Source organism: Otolemur garnettii, unplaced genomic scaffold (assembly GCF_000181295.1).
Source record: "Otolemur garnettii isolate 467f Iridium unplaced genomic scaffold, OtoGar3 scaffold00164, whole genome shotgun sequence".
Taxonomy (NCBI): domain Eukaryota; kingdom Metazoa; phylum Chordata; class Mammalia; order Primates; family Galagidae; genus Otolemur; species Otolemur garnettii.
In genome coordinates, this window is record NW_003852559.1 from 2,003,455 (window position 1) to 2,025,985 (window position 22,531).

The following is a 22,531-nucleotide window of genomic DNA, read 5'->3' on the forward strand; positions in this document are numbered from 1 at the left end:
AGAGTCTCACTTTGTTGCCCTCGGTAGGGTACCAAGGTGTCATAGCTCACAGCAACCTCAAACTCTTGGGCTCAAGTGATTCTCTTGCCTCAGCCTCCCAGTAGCTGGGACTGCAGTTGCCTGCCACAATACCCAGCTATTTTTAGAGATGGGGTCTCGCTCTTGTTCAGGCTGGTCTCAAACCTGTGAGCTCAAGCAATCCACCCAGCTCAGCCTCTCAGAGTGCTAGGATTACAGGCGTAAGCCAAACTGCCCATTTTTCAAACACTGTGGTTTTTGTTTAACTATTCTACAAAGCACTCCCAATTCCTGTATGAATGCATTTTGTGGTAAGAGCTATAATAGTTCCCATCTCATTTCAAGAGAAAAATATGTATTCCAACAAATCTGTTGTACCTTTTGACGAGCATTTGGAGAGAGTCTGTTATGCTTTCCATGAGCTTGATGACTTCAGGGTATGTGAGGTCTGCACAGGGGTTGCCATTGATAGAAACCACTTCATCTCCCTCACAGAGCCCAGACCCGGAGGCTTTGCTTTGGTTTCGAATCTGAGTGGAGTGAAAAAGGCATAGTTAGAATAACATAACCAATAAAAAGCAAGCCACCATCCCTGAGAAACAGAAGTAAACAGATCTGCAAACTGTAAAACCAGCCCTGATTTTTAATTTACCTATTAAGATATGTAAAAATTTCTTAAACACACATTACAACTCCCTAAACGTATATGCATACACACCCACACACAATTTATTATGTACCATAATGTCAAATTTTAATTCACAACATTGTAAGCAAACCGGAAAAAAGAAAGTAAATCAATGTAAAGGAACAAGAATAAAAGGAATAATGAAGAGAAAAAAATGAGGGAAGATGTTTACATTGATTGTATATTAAGAAATTATTTCCACTGTAAAATTTTGTCCCACTGAGAAAGTGATGTCTACCATTAAAATAAACTTAAAGGCTCCCCCCATTGCTAAGGGGATGTAGGATAAGCAGATGATTTGAGGAGAGATCTGTACAGCTAACAGGGATGATAAAAGCCATTTCAGTACAGTGAGGCGATCAGGGAGCCAGAATAGTAGGGATATGTTAACAAGGGCAACTATTTGTTGAAATCAACTATTCAAGACATGGCACCAACCAAGCATGGTACCAAGCAAACTTTAGCAAAACAGAAAGAAGGAAGATAATATTTTTCAAAAAAAATAAAAACACCCCTGCAATAAGGACCATATCATATTCTAGCACACACTGATGTGGAACAATAACATAACATGAATCTAGAAAGAACTTCAGATCCTAGAAAAAGAGAAATTCGGAGACATAGAATAATGGCAGGTGGTTCTCATCAACTTCTCAGTGAGGAATAACTAAGGACTAATATTTTGTATAAATATGATTATGACAAAAGGTGACAAATCATCACAAAAAGGTGACAAAAGGTTGTTCTCCATCTGCTTTTCTAGGCCCATTCTCCACCCTCTCCTGTATGTGTGATGGGTGGTGTGGGAGTGTTAGGAAGAGGAGGACTGCCCTCTAGAATCCACATTGGTTGGGCTTCCTTGTGCTCCGGCTCCTGCTTGGATTTGCTCAACAGGAAGCAACAGTGGAAATCAAAGAGCAAGGAAATGAGAGGTCAGGGCCTATGCTCTCCCTGGTCCACCTACTGGGCCATGATTTGGCAGTGGCTCTGCTCTTTGGTCTAGCCGGCATGCCCCTCTACCATTGCCTTGACTCTTGTTAGGTTCCAACAACACATACCTTTGGGCCTAAGGATAATAACAGCTTCCTGCTTTAAATCTCTGGGTTTCTGGGTGCTTCACTATCATTTGTTGGTTCCCTTACATCTATAGAGTCTGCATTACATTATCTTGGATTACTTCTTCCAGCATGCCACCTATTTCCTGCTGGGACCCTAAGCGATTATAATATGAGCTTAATAGATAGTTCTCAATGAACTGTATGTCATGATGATACACTTTACGATACTATTCTAGATGTTTTCCTACCAAGGGTGACCCTCTCTATTAAAATAAAGATTCTCAGCCCAGATAAATCAAAAGCAGGAAAGTAGCATTTTTTGAAGAATGTTTTTAGAGCCAGGCTCACCTCTGATCAGGCATGAAACATATTTCATTTTATCTCTAATAGCTGCCCACTAATTCCTACTAAGGTCTTAAATAATAATTAACATGTTAACTGATATGGGTTTAAAGTTTATATTGCCAAATGAACTTACATTTTAAATGACACTCTTGAAAGCAAGATAATGCCTTTATGTGCCAAAGCAATGGTATCATTGAAATTTAAATTGTTTAGTTCGTTTTATTCTGGGAGGCCCATCCTCTTATTATCAAATCATAATCTATAGAAGGCCTTCTGCTTTCCTGACAAATCAATTTCAATACGTATGAGGAAAGAACATACTAATTTACTGCAAAATGTTGAACTCAAACTTCTAAGGCTATAAGGAAGCAACCAAAGCAATCAGACAGAGGATTTTTACCTGATTTTGAAAATAGCTATTTACATTGGTTTTTGTTTTGTCTTGCATGAAATATTTAAAATGAAGGGTCACAAAAGAGCTGTTAATAAGTCAAGGATAAAAAGATATCTAACTATCAACATTTATGTTAGGCTTAGAGTTATTCATATTTTATTTACTGAAATATACACATAAGAAAAGATTAGGTATATATTAAAGCATATTTTTGAGGTATCATGTCATTCATTCAATGCAGTCAGATGTGTTAGAACCCAAACAGAAAATTTATCCTTTGGAGGAGCAACAAAGTTTTATGTTGATAAAATAGATGTATCATGACATTCCCTACCCACCAAGGTACAACCCTACATAAAGTTTCCCTTTATCATCAATAAGTTCTCTGAGTGTTACACCAGGTTTGCAGAACACTGTGAAAAAATTGGTTCTTTGAAAATAAATAAACCCCCAACTTAACAATGCCATCTTCCAAACTTGTATTGCTTGCAGGAAACGTGCAGTTCATCATTGTGCTTGTCAGTGGAGACTTTCATGGTACCCAAGTAAGCCAAAGCGTCCTGGTAAGAGTCCTTTCTGATCGTACACACTGAGGTCAACATTCAGAATCAACTGCTATGATTGTGTTTCACTGACCTTTTACATTGGCTGAACAGGAGATATTTTTCCTTCAAAAACTTTGTTAAATATGGTGCTAGTTTCCTTGTCCCAAATGTTTTTCTGAAGGACAATTTTTCTCCACTTTTCATAGAACTATTAAACCAAATAAAGATGGCACAACATCTTATGCCCAAACCTATCCTTTGCAATCTCCAACTTCATCAACGCAGTTTTCTTCCCAGTAGTATTAAGAGAGATAACATGTATCAGTGTACATAGGATCTTTACTTTATATTGTGTACATTACACATTCGTATTTTTATAATTTGTATAATTGTGCATTACTACATACACATATCTGAGTAAAAATTTTAACTCTTAAAAATGTTTATATTTGTAAAAATGAAATACATTGTCAACAGTAAGACTGAGTTTGGGAGTCTGGGCACGCAAACCTTTAGTACTGATGCCAATTCTCAATCAGTGAACTTAGCAACCAGTCTCCTTAGGCCATTACTCTTGCATTCATAAAATACAGGTAATAGTGGGAAAGAGAACCAGCTCTGAGGGATTAAGACCTGGGTTCCAACTCTGTGGCTTCAGTGTCTACTAGCTGTCTAAACTTCCACGAGTTACTCCAAGCTTTAGCTAAAGTATAAAATGGGTCTAATAATTTTTTTCTGTCTAGTTAATAAGGATTAGAAATAATGCATGTAAAGTTTTGAGATGTGCATACAGCTTAAAGAAGTGCTCCAGAAGGGATTAGTGGGTACCAGTGTGTTGGCTTTCTATACACACACATACACATGTACCCACAGGGAACATGCCAAATGAAAATAAAACTATAAAAATATTGCTGCTTAGTCTGTAAGATATTTGAAAATATCTATATTTATTTCCCAATTTATCCAGGTATTTGGCTTTATCTCATTATGATGTAATATTTTGTCTCTCTTTTCCTCAGTTAATACACATTTCATAACTGAAAGATAGAAGAAAACTTATTTATTATGCTTCCCAACATGAATATTAATACAAATAATTAAATATTAGTGGCTTGTTTTTACTGAGCATTTGCTATGCCAAGTCTTTTACATCCTTACATCATTCATACCTCCAAAATCTCTGAGAAGTACACATGTGCTTCCTCTTGTACATGCATAGATGGACTGCCACTACACTCATAGATAAGAAAAGGAAGGATCAGAGAAGTTAGGCACTTTGTCTAAAATCACACAGCTAGGGCCAGAACTTGAACCCAGAGACTCCAGAGCTTGTGTTTTTAGCCATTACACAAATTGCCTTTTTAATAATCAGTCTGAATTCTCTACCACAAGCCCTTGTATGAAGGGAGGAAAGTGAGAGGGGAGTACAAAGTAGTGTAACAACAGCAGGTGGGCGGTGAGCCCAAACTGGAGGAAATGACAGAGGGGAGAAAAGTTTTCCTGGTTTGTCCACAAACTAGTGACTGGGGGAAGACAGGCTTTCTTTTGCTTTTTCTTCTTCCTCCTTTTTCATTATTTCAAAGATGTATATAAATATTCTTAAGCATTACAACTCAAGGTGTCACACATTCAAAATTACCTTTTGCAAATTGTGATTAGATGTAACACACCTATGTGAGTACACAGTATAATTCCCCTCCTTTAAGCACAAGCCTTTAAAGACTTCATTCCACTCCCAATGAATTCCTGTCCATGAAACACTGTATTCCCTCTCTGTGTTTCCCAGCTGAATCAGAGCCCATAACTTAGAGATAACATTAGTATAAACATGCACTACAGTACCAGGTCCCATGGCTTACCACTTCTTGATCTATGCCAGGAAAGATTTATTTACTACAACCAAAGGAAAATGGAAAGCTAAGACTTCTCTAGAAAATTTAATATTGTTTACATTTCATAGAGAATCTGAGAGGAGTTTCAGCTATACTAATTGAGTTTTGCAAAATGAAAACAGCTCCTTTTACTCTTCTGTTATTATCTCCTCATTTCTTAGTTTTTCAGGACTAAGTAGAAAGTAGCCATCAGATTCAAAATGTTCATACATCTTATACTTAAACTACTTTGTGTGGTGTGTACAGCATATCATTTATGTCAGCTTATTGCCAGTAGAACTAAATTAGAGGCTGCAGTTTCAGGTACAACTCATTGGTAGATCGTCTTAGAAAAGGTCCCAGTAAGTGTTAGAAACAAGACAATCTCTTCCTTAAATTTCACTACTACAAGCTACCGAAATTTATGAAAAAAAGAAAAACAGCATAAATCTAGCTTCTCACATGTGCGACTATTTTCAGTCCCGGCTATGTACTCTCAGGGACCTGACGGTGAAAGAGGGTGAAAGAGGGTGAAAGAGATGATTTCAGGCAACAATGGAAGTCTCAGAGATTATTTTTGTCAGAACTGTCAAATAGTCTATGAAATATCAGCTCTTTCTGAAGCTTCAGCTTCCTCAACTTTCTATTTCAGGTATTTGGCAAAACTACCTCCCACCTGGAAGAGCAGATATTGTAAGTATTCTTAAATCCCACAGGCTCTCCAACCAAGGCCCAGGGAGCTCGGCATTCTGCGGCTGATACCAGTGCAGTGGTCAGAATGGTCGCTGGAAACACAGCACGAGCAAAGGGGACTGTTGCTAAAGCCTCAGAAATAAGTAATAATTCCTCTTTGATAGGGCTTGCTTTCCAGACCCTGAACATCAGCCCTGGTCCCTGATGGGCAGTTTCTTAGGACTAAAGGTGAGTTCACAAGTGGTTGGGAATTCCTGTTTACAGTGACACAACATTTCTGGAAATCAACAGCAAGTAGTGATATGACATTTTCAGAAGGAAAAGGGGGAAACAAACAACCACAAGGACTGGAATACAATGGAATAAAAACAATAACTCAAGTAGATTCTTTATTGGAAGCAAAAGCATCCTGAAAAGTACAGAAATCTAAACAGTAAAATGGAAAAAAGTCCTCAGAAATATCTAGAAATGAGGTAGATAAATAAGAAATATTATTAATAATTGAGCAAATCAACTGCCACTGGTGAAGACAAAGCTTTGATTGGATTGTTCCGCTTCTGTCCTTAGCTCCTTCTTGTGTATCTTGTGTATGGCAGAGGCTGAAAAGATAAAATAACATTTCTCAGACTCTCCTCTAGCTAGGGTTGCAGGGGTGAAAGAGTGCCAACAGGGCAGGAGCACCGCCAAGGAGCTTGTCACTGGAATTGAGGCAAGCAGACAGAGACAGCAGACGTGAGGCATCCGTGTTGCTGGTGCAGATCTGGTTGGTGATTTTACTCTGGATTTAGCAGTTCTATGGGCAGCTTCTTAACCCAAGATCACAGCGCAAGTATGTAGCCCTGCACACAGAGGAGGGTCCAATGGCTTCCTGACTCCCTAGCTTCCTGATTGTGGCAAACGTTGCCAATCCCTTAGGGAGCCAGTTCTATAATGTGGTTTGAAGCCATTGCTGGAGGCCCTTCCCCACGTCTACCCTTCCAGATCTTTTTTTTTTTTTTTTTAATAGATAGAGTCTTACTCTGATACCTGGAGTAGAACACTGTGGTATCATAGCTCACAACCCTCAAACTCTTGGCCTTGGCAGTTCCTCCTGCCTCAGCCTCTCAAGTAGCTGGGACTACATGTGCTAGCCACATACTCAGCAATTTTTTTTAGTAGAGATGGGGTCTCGTTCTTGGTCAGGCTGGTCTCAAACTCCTGAGCTCAAGCAATCCACCTGCCTCAGCCTCCCAGAATGCTAGAATTACAGGAGTGAGCCACTGCAGCCAGGTTCCTTCCAGATCTTTCAAACAATTCTAGAAGCTCTTACTACATTGCTTTCTGATTAAAATAACTAAAGAGATTTTTTTTTAAATTTTCTGCAAATGAGCCTTGAACTGATACAGAAAGATAGAATCAAGGACAAACATGGAAGGGAAAAGAAGAGGGTTACTTAACAGTTCTATGTCACTTAGTAACGAGGAATACATCATTAGGAGATTCTGTCATTGTGTGACTATCCTAGAGTATACTCATACTAACCTAGAGGACCACCACAGATGGTCTAGCCTGCTACACACTTAGACTCTATGGAATAGCCTAGTGCTCCCAGGCCCCACACCTGTATAGCATGTTACTATGCTGATTACTACAGGCAACTGCAACACAGTGGGGAGTATTTGTGTATCTAAACATAGAAAAGTTAATGCATTGCACTAGGATGTCATGATAGCAAGAAGTCACACTTACTCTACACTTAGTACCTCAAGTCAAGCTCAATAGCCTATTCTCATGTTGGGTGTTTGGTTTGAAGATTATGGGCCTTCCTGCTCTGGTCACCAAAATATGTCCACATACTAGAGAAAAAACTTTCTTTTGTATGACTTGTCTTTACTCTTTTGGACCAAGTCACCATAAAAGTAAAAAGCATTCCTAGCAGTAACCTTGGAAAATTCCCAGGAAAATAATAGTCTCTGACAGGAATGAGGGCTCTACTCCATGGGGCCACATTCTTAAGAATCTGCATACCAGTGTGATTCCGAAGGAGGAAACCAGGCCGCAATGTCACTGCTATGAGCTGTTACAAAGCAGCCAAATGATGCTGGAAAACTAGCAAGGACAAATATGGAATGGTATTCTCTGCTGTCCTTCTTTCCTAAGAACATAAACACCCTAGCTCTTTCAGAAAAATACTGATGGACCAAAGCCTATGTAGGACGTGTTGACTTTTTCTTGTTGGATTAAATTATGAGAGATTGCACAGAAGTTTTTGAACTACAGGCAGATTTTTTTTCCCACAAATATTTACACGGAATATGAAAAAGATACTTTTTAAAGAACTCATAGGAAAAGCACATGTAGCATCTGAAATAAGATAAACAAGTGGTCTCTTGTTTATTAAGAAAAGGATTATTAAGAAAAGAGAGCAGAGTAAGAACTCACTATTTGAGTTTCCAAATTTCTGTTTATTTTTATTAACTGGACATACAACTTTTAACTAAGTAATTCTTATGCCGATAAGAATTTGATTACCAGCAGGCATGGTGGTTCCCTCTGGGAGGTGAGATGGGTGGGTCACCTGAGCTAGGATTCGAGACCAGCCTGAGCAAGAGCAAGACCCTATGCCTACTAAAAATAGAAAACTAGCCAGGTGTTGTGCTGGGCGCCTGTGCTCCTAGCTAATTGAGGCAAGAGGATCACTTGAGCCCAGGAGTTTGAGGTTGCTGTGAGCTATGATCCCACAGCACTCTGAGATTCTATCTCAAAAAAAAGAAAAATTGATTACCTAAAGAACCTATTAAGCAAAATCTGAACTTTCCTTTGAGTTGTCAAAATACAGTAAGAAATAAAGTTCCCTAAAACGTCTGTACATTACTGGAAGTGTAATGGATCCTTTCCTTAGTCTACGGGATCAATTTTACACATTTCTAGTAACCTTTGCTGTTTGGTTTACAGAAAGTTAGAAACGGGGAGACAAACATGCATCCTGTATAAAAGAAGATGATCAAATTAATACGAACACTAAAGTTAAATGATTAAAGCCCCAAATGAAAAACACATGAAAATCTTCCCCACCACCATAAGACTCAGAACACTGGGCCCCGTCATGAAGGTTCCACAGGACCAAAGGCCTCTGCTGCACTTGAGTAAATAATGGGCATTAGTAACAACAATCCTAAGTCATTTGAAATGTTTAAACCATTGTAGCAAACCAATTAGATGCAGGTAAAAATCCTTTCAAAGAGTACACCCCAAATAGCTCAAGTAGAAGTTCCGATGTCTAAAAGTATAACTGGCTCTGAGTTATCACCACATTAATAAAGGAAGGGAAATGGATCAGAACACATAATTGAAGTTCTTAGATACTACACTTGTATTGGTATTTTTACCAAAATTGTTTCCTTTCAGACACTGATTATGTCTCATGTACAAAATGCTATGTGTCTGGAATGCCCCTTTTGTCCATAGCTCTACATCTCTGAAATTTTCTTGTATTTGACTAAAGTAGATGAAGCAGTTTATTTTTTTTCAATTTGTTTATAAATAAAACTATAGATTAGAAGATGGATATACATAAAATGTTCTCCAAATGACAAGAGTCCAGCCTTTTAAAAACATGTGTAAATTCCATTATTTAGCTCTGGACTAGAATGCAAACTATTATTTTACTATAGGACTGGAGTGTCTGTAGGTCAAAAACTTCATATTAGTAAAGTGGAGTTTTGTTTTTTTTTTTTTTTAGATACAGAGTCTCACTTTGTTACCCTCAGTAGAGTGCTGTGGCACCACAGCTCACAGCAACCTCCAGCTCTTAGGCTTAGGCAATTGTCTTGCCTCAGCCTCCTGAATAGCTGGGACTACAGGCACCCATCACAATGCCCAGCTATTTTTTGTGGCAGTTTGGCTGGGGCTGGGTTCGAACCCACCACCCTCAGTATATGAGGCTGGCGCCCTACTCACTGAGCCACAGGCGCCACCCCAGAGATCTTTTCTTAATTCTGCCACTATACTCAGGTGACCTTGAGCAAGACGTTTAAATTCTCAGGGATTCATTTTCCACATATGGAGAATGAAGGACTTCCCTCCAGTTCCCTACTTCTGTGCTTTTTAAAACTATAATATATGTATACATACATACATATGCATAGATAACGTATAAGATATATTGTGGTGCTTCCATGTTGGAAAGACTCACATACAATTGTTTTTGAGGTTTTAAGTAGATAAATGTCAACCAACAGATTTATAAACACTTTGCATAGTTTTAATCCAAAAAAGTTAAGTTGACTGCACTGAACATTTACCATAGTAGGGAATTGGGCAAAAGATAATGCCAAAAATGTCCTCACATAATTGAGATAATTGCCACCATTCCAGCAGGACATACTAAAGAGGTAGCAAACTGATGGATACAGGGACCCAGAGAATTTAATCATTTCAGAAACACTGTATCCTTTGAGGGGCTGGTTTAAAGAACTCTCAAAGCTTTAATTAGCCAGAATTTTATTTAGGCCCTCATGAGGATTTAAGAGCATGTGGCCTCATGCAGCAATTCTCAAATGTTTTTGTTTTAAGAATCATTCATACTCTTAAAAATAATTGAGGAGTTTAAAAATATTTTGTTTCATAGCTCCTGTCAATGGGTGTTTACTGTATTAGAAACTAAAAATGAGAAACTTTAAATTTTTGTACGTTATTAAATTTAAAGTAACAATAAACCCACGGCATACTAATGTAAACAATATGCTTTTATAAAAAAATAACCACATTTTCAAAGACAGAGATAATTTAGTAAGAATAGTGGCATTATTTTTCATTTCTGGAATTCTCTGTAATGTCTGAGCTTAATAGAAGACAGCTAGATTCGCATCTGAGTTTCTCTATTCAATCTGTTGTGATGTATTGATTGAAAGATATGGTGAAAATTGAGTCTCACACAGATACAGAGTTAGAAAAGGTACTTTAATAGCTTTTATGAGCTAATCTGGGTTATCCTTCTTTGATATTACACTGAATTCGTAGAATCAGAAACCACAGCGATGAACTTTTCATACTGTTACATTAGAATCTATTGGTTTATTTTGCATTTTAATCATATCTTTTACGCATTTGTGATTTTGTTGCATCCATCATTCAGAAAATATCAAATCACTGAATTATGCAGCTCCTCCAAATGTTGACACATTTGGTTATATAATATTGAAAAATTACACTCATTAACATCACCAGTGATCTCATTGAAGGAGTCCTGAAGTATCAGGGAGCTGTCAAAGCCACAGTGACAAATGACAGTTTCTCAAAATTCTAATTTTGCCTTGAAAGCTCAAATATTGTTACTTGTTTTCCTTGAAGTGACAGACTTGCTTGTTCATTTTCTAGAAAATGTCTATTGAATATCCAAGTCTGAATACCGTATTTTGTAAGGCATCAACATAAAAATGATGTTCCGTGAAAAAAAAAGTCTAGTTCACCTGGCAATGCAAACATTTTTATACAAATGCTTCCTAGAAATAAAGATTGCAGTTCAGTGTTTAACCAAAGTTCTTTATATATACTTTTCACTTTGTCACAAGGAATATTAAAGAGACGCATTTGAGATTTAATAAAATTCAAACTTTTATTGCTTCATCAAGGAAATCCTTATGGGAAACTGACATAGTATTTTTTAAGTCAAAAGCATGAGTGAGGAACACAGTGGTTCCGAGTACAGTGAGTACAGTCAGGTGTTACTACCTTGAATGCTAATCTGCCATTGCTTTTGCACCATCAATGCAAATATTAACATGGTGAAAAAGGCACATAATGTCTTAATATGATTGTACAAATCATTTTGTTCTGAAAGCATCCAGAACACACAGGTCTGCAGATCACACTTGGAGAATGACTGCTCTAAGGAGACGGGCATTCTATGAGGTCAGCATTCCTGGCTTCTGGGGTATCTGAGCTGGATAGGAGGAAGCCCCACTTTGCAGTCAAAGCAAGCAGAAGTGAGGTCTGCCCCGGGAAGAAAGGCTGACAGAACTGGGAAAAGACGTCTTTAATAACTGGGCTGAGAGAGCAGCCCCAAACCAGTGCTGAATCCAGACTAAAGGTCACGCTGGTGATGGAGTTGGAGGGTGGATGGAGATGCAAATAGTTTCAGTGTAGAGCTGCAGCTTCAAGTCCTTTTTGGGGAGGAGAACAAAGGGGAGAAGAAACTCGTGGTTGGGCTGCTTTGGAAATAGCTCCCATTTGGTGTCCAAACCACCGGCTACTTAAAATTCCCTGAGAGCTGAGACTGCAGCACAAAGATCTTTGTATGTCCTACAACCCAAAATGTGTCTTGTGCATAGCAGACCTACAGCAAACATGGGCTGAATAAATGATAAGATGAGAAAACTGAAGATTACCCCAAGGGCTGTCTCAACTCTCCTCAGTCCCTGGGCCAATAGGCCCCCCTAGACTTATTACTTTCTGTTTATTCTTCCTTCATAGTCTCTTTTGGGTATGAGATTATTACTACGGTATCACAATAAACAGGGAATTCCTATTGGATCTGTAGAAAAGAATTGCTCCTTTGCAACACCAGACATCAGAGACAACTGAATCTCCCCCAGCAAAGGCAGCAGTCCCGCCATGACTCAGTAAGCAACTCCGCAGCTGCCTCTGCCAGTCACTCTATTTCGCCATCAGTTCTCTGGCCCCATGAGAGGTGGAGTCACAAGACAATCAGTAAAACTTAAAAATGATCACTATGTATAGGCTTGGTTGCAATTTCACGGAGATAAGCACATGCGTGGAAGCAGAGCGAGGGCGGGGGCCGAGACCCATGCACACCAGTGCTGCTGTGCCTCCCATGCCCTCTGCTCCTGGCAGGTCCACATGAGCAGAGCTGGGCTGTGCCAGTGATTTCTAAATCCTGTACTTAAGAAGAAGGGAAACCCGGGCCATGCCAAGTGCTTCTGTGTCCATGTAAGTGTTCTGTTGATGTATTTTAGAGCCAATCCCGTTCCCTGCTGTGATTGACTAATAGTTCTCCTATTTATTTCTGTTTGAGGAGAGCCCAAATGAATGTCATCATCTTGCCAAAAGATCCTGAGCCACAACCAGCCAAGGAGAAAGCCTTGCAGAGGCAGGCAAGAGCCCTCTGCTAGCCTCTTTCTTCACTCAGCCAAAGGTCTGTGCTGAATTTATATAAGGAAACAGAGTTGTTGCATGAGGATTTGCTTACACTACCTCATTTGATTAATTAGCTAAGTAATTATACTACATGTAACTGATCATCTTCTACATGACACAGTGCTATGGGCTCTGAAATGCAATAATGAATAATGCCCTTAAGATTCTTGTCTTCTAAGATCTTACAAAAATGAAGATAAGAAAGAAGATAATTGCAACCCAAGATGATAACACCTCTGATTAAAGTAAACACGGTATACAATTAGAGCACATAACACAGCCATAGCAGGCAAGGCTTCTTAAAGAAGATGTCTCCTAAAATACAAATAAATGTTAGCCCCATGAGGAGGGCCAGGGGAGGTTATAAAGACAAAGGCATACAGTCAAGACCATAGTGAATAGCCCAGCCATGCTTCATGGGTGAACTATCTTCCCAACACAATGCTGCCTCCCACAAATTTAGTATCTATCGGAGTGCTCAAAACAATTACCATGTGGCCAGGTTGACAGGTGTAACCCTACAAAATGGCTAGAGCAGAGGTTCTCAACCTGTAGGTCACGACCCTCTGTAACAATGAAAATACATCACAGCATTAGGAAGGTTGAGAACCACTGGGCTAGAGGAAAAAGCCATCCTTGCTACTCAAAGGGAGGGTCACAGACCACTGGCAGTGGAATCACCTGGAGGCTGGTCAGACGTATGTCCCTAACCCAGATTAGCAAATCAACAATTGCATTTTAACAAGATCCTCAAGTTATTCACATACACAACAGGGTTGGAGACTATCCCATACTAAGGGCCCATAAAGTACTGATAGCCTTCTAGCACAGTGGTTTATGAATTTTGGTGATAATCAGATTTTCCTGGAGAGGACTTTCAAAATGCACAAATCCAGTTTTATTACCCTGTCTTCTGTGAAAGCCGATTTTCAGAAGCTGGACCCCAGGGCATCTGCATTTTTAATGAGCTTCCCCAGATGATTCTGGGTCTCTTATTAGATATAACACCGTTATTATTTCATGTAAAGTACTTTTGGAAAATATATTGGGGTCCAGCCAAGTGTGTGTGTGTGTGTGTGTGTGTGAGAGAGAGAGAGAGAGAGATAAAAGGTAAATCTTTATGGAATGACTAACTTTCCTCCAAGGAACCATATTATTAACTCTGTTGAGCTTCTGATAATCATCCTTCTCAAGAAATTTTCTCATAGAAATTCAATTTTCTCATAGAAATTTATTTCTTAATTTTCTCATAGAAATTGATTCTATGATCTTTTTTTAAAGTTTTCTCACATATCCTGTTATTTTAACTATATGACCTTTGTTGTTTTGGAAGCAAAGATGTTACAACCCACTTCTGGGGTTAGAAGTGGCACACAGCGTAAGCTAGCATGTTGCTGCAGACTGGCAGCCTAGGGGAAAAGCTATAACCTAAATTTCATCCCAAGAAGGATCATGTGTGCAAATAGCTAGGTCTTCAAAAATATTTTGTATATCCTCCAGCCAAATAAAAAGCTCTAAGTACTATTTGATAACACCTATGCTAGATGTATAATGCTAACATAATAACACATTTAAATTCTGATTTATTCCAACTATAATTTTTATTAATTTTCTACCTGATTACAACATTTACCATGCTGAAGACAACCATGTTCTTTTCATTTGAAACCAAATATGATGAAATTTCAATTTCCTCTCTATTAATATGTAAACGCAAAGCAAAGAAATGGAATTACCAAAATGAAAAATGATCTCCACATTAACTTAGTTATAAATAATACATCTTCTAATATTTGAAGGAAATAAAGCAATACAATGACACACAAATATATTAAAGTATTTTAATGAGTCAGAGTTCACTGTAAAAACGTTTTGCTTAACCCAAATTATACATAATCCAATAAACATTACATTTTTAAAGGAAAAAAATATTAGTTTCTTGAGATGAACTTTCATGATTTTAAAAATTGTTGGGGGTGGAGTCAAGATGGCAGACTGCAGTGAGCTTCCCACAGAGGCTCCCATCCAGAAGGACACTTAAAGGACAAAAGTTTAGCAAGTAAGCTGATGGTTTGGAGCTAAGCCAAGAGAGAAGAATGAGGAACACAACATCTTTGCTGAGATAAGCTGCAACCCCAAAAATACAATCAAAAGGTACAAAATCCATCACCAGCAGTGGCGGAATCCTCCACTCCTAGAGCCGTGTGCACGTGGTTGGCAGCAGAGGAGTCCACTGCTCTGGGTGGGCCCAGAACTGCTTGCTAGAACCACATGTGCACCTTGGGGAAGTGGTGGAGGAGTCCCTCACTCTGGGCAGGCCCAGAACTGCTTGCTAGAGCCCTGTGTGTCCCACCAGTGGCAGTGGAGTCCCCCGCTCAGGGCGGGCCCAGAACTGCTTGCTAGTACATGCGTGTCCCATGGGCAGCAGCGGAGTCCTCCACTCTGCGTGGGCTCAGAGCTGCTTGCTGGAGCCACAAGCGCCCTGCAGGGGTAAGCAGAGAAGTCCCCCACTCCGGGTGGGTCCAGAACTGCTTGCTAGAGCTGTGCATGTCCCGCGGGCAGCAGAGGAGTCCTCCATTCCAGGCAGGCCTAGAACTGCTTGCTAGAGCCACATGTGCCCTGTGGGGACTGATGGAAGAGTCCCCCCATTCCAGGCAGGCCCAGAACTTCTTGATAGAGCCACTATAGAGCCGTGTCCTGTGGGTGGTGGTGGAGGCATTCCCCACTCCAGGCACCTGCACTGGGCAGTCCCAGAATTGCCAGAGCTGTATGATCTGGGCATCCCCTGCCAGCCACCCAGGAATGATGAGAGGACAGTCAATTGAGAGGGAACCATACTAGGACAGCGGTACCCTGAGGCGAAGAGCAGCAGTCACAGCACTGGAAACAACAAGGCTCACACCCCTCAGGCTCTTCCGAACAGACACGCTCTGCCTCTCTGGACAACCAGAGGAAGCCGGCATCTTCTCCAGTGGAGGCCACTGACTGAAAGGTTCTGGTACAGTCGCCACATGGTGTAAATTCAGCATGGGGCAGAATCAGTGGAAAACCTCTGGTAATTTGAATAACCAGAGTAGATCAATTCCCCTAAGGAAGGATGGGGAAGATGCAGTTGCAGATCCCACCCATAAACAGATGGCTGAGATGTCAGAATTTGAGTTCAGAATTTGGATAGCAAATAAGATTAGAAGAATGAAAGAGAGGAGGGAATTAGAATTTTAAGAAATGATTCAAAAGATATCTCAAGAAATGATTCAAAAGATGTCTCAAGTATTCAATGATTTCAAAGATAAAATGACCAAAGATTTTGAAACACTGAGGCAAGAGGTTGCAGCCCTCAAAGATCTGAAAAATATGGTAGAATCCCTCAGTAACAGAAAGGAGCAGGCAGAAGAAAGGATCTCTGACGTTGAAGACAAAGCTTCTGAATGTTCCCAAGCACGCAAGGATGAAGAGAAATAGAAAGCAAAAATGGATCACTCTCTCAGAGAGCTCTGGGATAATTCGAAGAAAACTAATATTTGCCTTATAGGAATCCCTGAACATGATGAAGCGGCTTCACAAAGCACAGAGGCTATACTTCATAAATTATGAAAGAACTTTCCAGACATGCCAAGAGATTCTGAAATTCAGATAGACAGTTTCAGAACCCCAGCACAACTCAACCCAAACAAGATATCCCCCAGGCACATCATAATGAACTTCACTAAAGTTAATACAAAAGAGAAAATTCTGAAAGCAGCTAGACATAAGAAAACCATAACCTACAAGGGGAAGAATATTAGAATGACTGCAGATCTGTCTCCTGAAACTTTTCAGGCTAGAAGAGGGTGGTCATTGACTTTTAACCTCCTAAAAAAAAAATAACTTTCAACCCAGGATCCTATATCCAGCTAAACTGAGTTTCATTTATGATGGAGAAATTAAATACTTTAATGACATTCACACGTTGAAGACATTTGCTATAACTAAACCAGCCCTCCAGGATATTCTCAGACCTATCTTCCATAAAGACCAGCGCAATCCTCCACCACATAAGTAAACTCACACAGAAAATTTTGATCAAATTCCAATTTCCAGAGTGGTGAAAGGATTAAAGATGTCCTCTGGACTTTCGAAAAACTTGATACCCAAAATTATACCAGGTTTATCAATATTCTCAATCGATGTGAATGGCTTAAATTGCCCTCTAAAGAGACACAGGCTGGCTGACTGGATACAAAAGCTCAGGCCAGATATCTGCTGCATACAAGAATCACACCTTACCCTAAAAGACAAATATAGATTGAGGGTGAAGGGATGGCCATCTATATTCCAGGCAAATGGAAAGCAGAAAAAAGCAGGCATTGCAATTTTAATTACAGATACATAGGCTTTAAACCAACAAAAGTAATCAAGGATAATGATGGACACTTTATATTTGTTAAGGGTAATACTCAATACAATGAGATTTCAATCATCAATATTTATGCACACAACCAGAATACACCTCAATTTATAAGAGATACCCTAATATAGACATGAGCAATGTGATTTCTCCCAGCTCAATCATAGTTGGAGATTTTAAAACTCCTTTGGCAGTGTTGGATAGTTCCTCCAAAAAGAAGCTTAGCAAAGAAGTTTTAGATTTAAACTTAACCATTCAGCATTTTGGATTTAACAGACATCTACAGAACATTTCATCCTAACAAAACTGAATACACATTTTTCTCATCAGCCCACGGAACATACTCCAAAATTGACCACATTTTAGGTCACAAGTCTAACCTTGGCAAATTTAAAAGAATAGAAATTATTCCTTGCATCTTCTCAGACCATCATGGAATAAAAGTTGAACTCAGTAACAACAGTAATCTGCAGACTCATACAAAAACATGGAAGCTAAATAACCTTATGCTGAATGATAGGTGGGTCAGAGACAAGATCAAGATCAGAACACTTAAGAAAATTGGCATAGAAGGGACATTTCTCAAATTGATAGAAGCCATCTACAGCAAACCCACAGCCAATATTGTACTGAATGGAGTTAAACTGAAATCATTTCCACTCAGATCAGGAACTAGGCAAGGTTGCCCATTGTCTCCATTGCTCTTTAACATTGTAATGGAAGTTTTAGCCAACACAATTAGGGAAGAAAAGGCAATCAAGGGTATCCATATAGGATCAGAGGAGATTAAACTTCCACTCTCTGCAGATGACATGATTGTATACCTGGAAAATACCAGGGATTCTACTACTAAACTCTTAGAAGTGATCAAGGAATACAGCAGCATCTCAGATTACAAAATCAACACTCATAAATCAGTATCCTTTATATATACCAACAACAGTCAAGCTGAAAAAATAGTCAAGAACTCTATTCTGTTTACAGTAGTGCCAAAGAAGATGAAATATCTGGAGTTTACCTAACAAAGGACATGAAAGACCTTTATAAAGAGAACTATGAAACTCTAAGAAAAGAAATAGCTGAAAATGTTAACAAATGGAAAAACATACCATGCTCATGGCTGAGAAGAATTAACATTGTTAAAATGTCCATACACCCAAAGCAATATGTAATTTTAATGCAATCCCTATTAAAATTCCAGTGTCCTACTTTAAAGATCTTGAAAAAATAATTCTTCATTTTATATGAAATCAGAAAAAACCACAAATAGCCAAGACATTACTCAGAAATAAAAACAAAGCAGGAGGAATCATGCTACCAGACATCAGACTATACTATAAAGCCATAGTGATCAAAACAGCATAGTATTGGCACAAAAACAGAGAGGTAGATGTATGGAACAGAATAGAGAACCAAGAGATAAACCCAGCTAGTTACCATTATATGATCTTTGACAAGTCAATTAAAAACATTGAGTGGGGAAAAGTCTCCCTATATAACAAATGGTGCTGGACGAACTGGCTGGCAACCTGTAGAGGACTAAACACTGGATCTACACCTTTCACCACTAACTAAGACTGACTCTCTCTGGATTATATATTTAAACTTAAGACATGAAACTATAAAAATACTAGAAGAAAGTATAGGGAAAATACTTGAAGAAATTGGCCTGGATGAAAATTTTATGAGGAAGACCCCTCAGGCAATTGAAGCAACATCAAAAATACACTACTGGGACCTTATCAAATTAAAAAGCTTCTGCACAGCCAAAAGCACAGTAAGTAAAGCAAGTAGACAGCCCTCAGAATGGGAGAAGATATTTGCCGGTTATGTCTCCAACAAAGGTTTAATAACCAGAATCAAACCAGTTCTCACAGAGAACTCAAACGTATTGGCAAGAAGAGAACAAGTCATCCCCTCTCAGGGTAGGCAAGGGACTTGAAGAGAAATTTCTCTGAAGAAGACAGGCACATGGCCTACAAACGTATGAAAAAATGCTCACCATCCTTAATCAGAGAAATACAAATCAAAACTACTTTGAGATATCATCTAACACCAGTAAGATTAGCTCATATCACAAAATCACAAAATCACAGATGCTGGCATGGGTGTGGAGAAAAGGGAACACTTCTACACTTTTGGAAAGACATCTGGAGAACACTTAAAGACCTAAAAATAGACCTGCCATTTGATCCTATAATTCCTCTATTAGTTATATATCCAGAAGACCAAAAATCACACTACAATAAAGATATTTGTATCAGAACATTCATTGCAGCCCAATTCATAATTGCTAGGTCATGGAAGAAGCCCAAGAGCCCATTGATCCATGAATGGATCAATAAATTGTGGTATATATACACCATGGAATACTATGCAGCCATTAAGAAAGATGGAGACTTTACCTCCTTCATGTTTACATGGATGGAGCTGGAAAATATTCTTTTTAGCAAAGTATCCCAAGAATGGAAGAAAAAGTATCCAATGTGCTCAGCCCTATATGAAACTAATAATTTATAGCTTACATAGGAAAGCTATAACCCAATTTTAGTCCAGGAACATGGGAGAGGGAGGGGAGGGGAGGGGGGAGGGTGGGTGGAGGGAGGATGATTGGCAGGATCACGCCTATGGTTCATCCTATAAGGGTACATGTGAATCTCTCTAAATGTAGAATATAAATGTCTTAACACAGTAACTAAGAAAAAGACATGAAGGCTATGTTAACCAGTTGGATGAAAGTACTTCAAATTGTATACAGAAACAGTACACTGTACCCCATGATAGTATTAATGCATGCTGTTATGATTTAATGAAAAAAATTGTTTGCAAATCAAAGTTTCCTAACAAAGTCTCTTCCTCTTGCTAGAAAACAATTCAGATTTAAATAAAAACATTAAATACTGTTTTTCAAATGAAGGTTTTGGCATCCATCTTTCACGGTAACACATCATAATCTCTATGACTATGTCATCTCATTTGTATTTGCGAAGACTTTTCAAAGCTTGCCTCAGTGAGAAATAAAAAACCCAAGGAACTTAAACCAGTGTGTTTGTAAGTTTCTGCAGCTCATTCCACCTCAGTTTTGAAGGCATTTATTCACCCACAGCAGGGAGTGTTCCACCTCACAAGGCTGGTTGTATGATGTGATTTGATAATCAGCAAGGCCCCTGTTAGAGGGGCACTAAACCCATCAGGACTGACCTAACCCAATAGCAATTACGTATGAAGCACCTGTGATGTGTAAGGTATGGTATTATGAAATCTAGGAAGATGAATATGAGGAAGTTCCTGAACAAAGCCTCTCAGAAACAGAAAGCGGTTGCATTATATGTTGCAAAATTTAGTCTCATGTTTGGGTTTCATTTCTTTGTCTGTATTCCCTTCCTTTCCACTCTGGAAAATAATAATGTATCTTATAAACTCTTCGTAAGTCCCCATCTAGGATCCATCATCACAGATCCCGTTAGGAACCCATTTCTATTTGGCATGCTAATATCCCTTAAAACAAAGGATACACAGCCAAAGTATGAGACAATGACACTGTGAAATGTGTTTAAGTCAGACACAATTACAATGTCTGTTCCCCAATATCAGTGGCAGGAAAAAAATTGAAGTCCACATCACAATAGAAAGGGATGTGATTGGAGGAAATAGGGAGTGACACTCCTGACACTGAGAGCTAAGACAGAAACACAAAGACCGAGGCCCGAGTGGCCTGACACTGGCATCCCCAGTGAGTGCATTGCAACCGTAGTTCTGAAGAGTGGAGCTGCTTGCTAATAAGTGATGAACAGAACACTATGAGAACAAGACGCTGATTTACACCATACACGTATAACTATGTCATATTAATCTGAGCACTTTATCTTGTCTCTATTGATCAATTTTAAAGTCAAACTCTTGAGTAAAATTATATTGTTTTATGTTTTTGAACACTTCAGGATGATCTTTTTTTCCTATGCCCTTAAAGTTTTCAAGTTAGTGGTAAGATGAATTGAGGTTTACCTAACCCCCAAAGAAGCATGCTGATTGTTTATTTATTTTCTTTGTGTGTGGTAATACTTCTAATAGCTCATTTTTTAGCTAGCCTCGGTGGTTCATGCCTATAATCTCAGCACTTTGGAAGGCTGAGGCAGGATGATTGCTTGAAGCCAGGAGTTCAAGAAAAGCTGGGCAATATAGCAAGACCCCATCTTCACAAAATGTGAAGAAGAAAAAAAAAAGAAAGAAAGAAAAGATTAGCTGAATGTGGTGGCAGGTGCCTGTAGTCCTAGCTACTCAAGGAGGCTGAGGTGGGAGATCACTTGAGCCCAGGAATTCACAGTTGCAACCAACTATGATCATGCCACTGCACTCCAGCTTGGGAGATAAAGAAAGACCCGGTCTCTAAATAAATAAATAATTAAATAAATGCTAGCAGTGAAACAGACAGTATGTATTCTTACGTGAATTCATTCTGTTGTAGGAGTTTTCTGGCTCCTCTTCATTCATGTGTGCATGTGTGTAAGAAAGAGTGGCAAGAGAAATGTTTACGAGCCTCTGGACATCTGAAACCACCTGGAACACAGAACCATGTAAGGTGCCTAATGTGATTTCCATTACCCTTAGAACTCCCTTAAATGCAAGAAAAGCAACAATAAAATAGGGAAGCAACAAGGCAAGAAACTAAGTGGACATGAAGAAATGTGGGGTAACTTAGGACAGCCACAAAAATTGTTACAAGCTTATAATACAGAAAAATTTGGTTCCTGATCAATGTAGATTGAAAGATAAATTGTAATGAGAGAAACCATTTCTGCATGTTGCAAGATCCCGGCTACAGAAGATGCCTTGTGCTCTCACAGCTCACTGGGAAAGCTGTTAACATAATGGAGCAGCCAGTACCAAATACATGTTATAAAGATGAGTGATTACACGTATTGCCACGCACAAAGAAAATAAAGAAATAAACAATCACCATGCTCCTTTGGGGGTTATGTAAACCTCAGTTCATTATTGTATATACTGGCGTTGCTTACTAATATTCATGGTACTGAGTTAAGTTTCCGCTTTGGTATTAACATCCTTTTGATGGGATAAATACTACAAATCGTGAAGCTGTCATATTATTGTTCCTAAAATGCATTCCTTTATTTTCTTTATAAAGAGGCTGTAGTTTATATACCCTAAGAAATTGACAGTAACATGATTTCTCTCAGTAAGCCCCAGGGCTTCCGGGAGCACTCCTGGTGTTTACAGCCACACAAATAGTTCATGGGTTTCAAATGTTAAAGCTTTCTCTGCAGCCTGAAGATTCTTTGACGTTTGCATTATTGAATTCTATTTCACCAAATACTTTGTGCTATAATAAAAGACCCAGTAAAAGAATTTCTGTTTCCAATGGTGTTAGTTGTGT

At 39.0% G+C, this 22,531-nt stretch overlaps 1 protein-coding gene across 2 annotated transcripts in view; it reads right to left on the reverse strand.

The window, feature by feature from the left end:
* SYNPO2 (synaptopodin 2) overlaps window positions 1–22,531 on the reverse strand; it is a 183,666-nt gene that overhangs the window by 39,209 nt on the left and 121,926 nt on the right. For both annotated transcript variants that reach the window (XM_003800063.3, XM_023519238.1), the window contains exon 2: window positions 397–548. In XM_003800063.3, coding sequence (XP_003800111.1) covers window positions 397–548 — 152 coding nt within the window. The remainder of the gene's footprint in view (window positions 1–396; window positions 549–22,531) is intronic.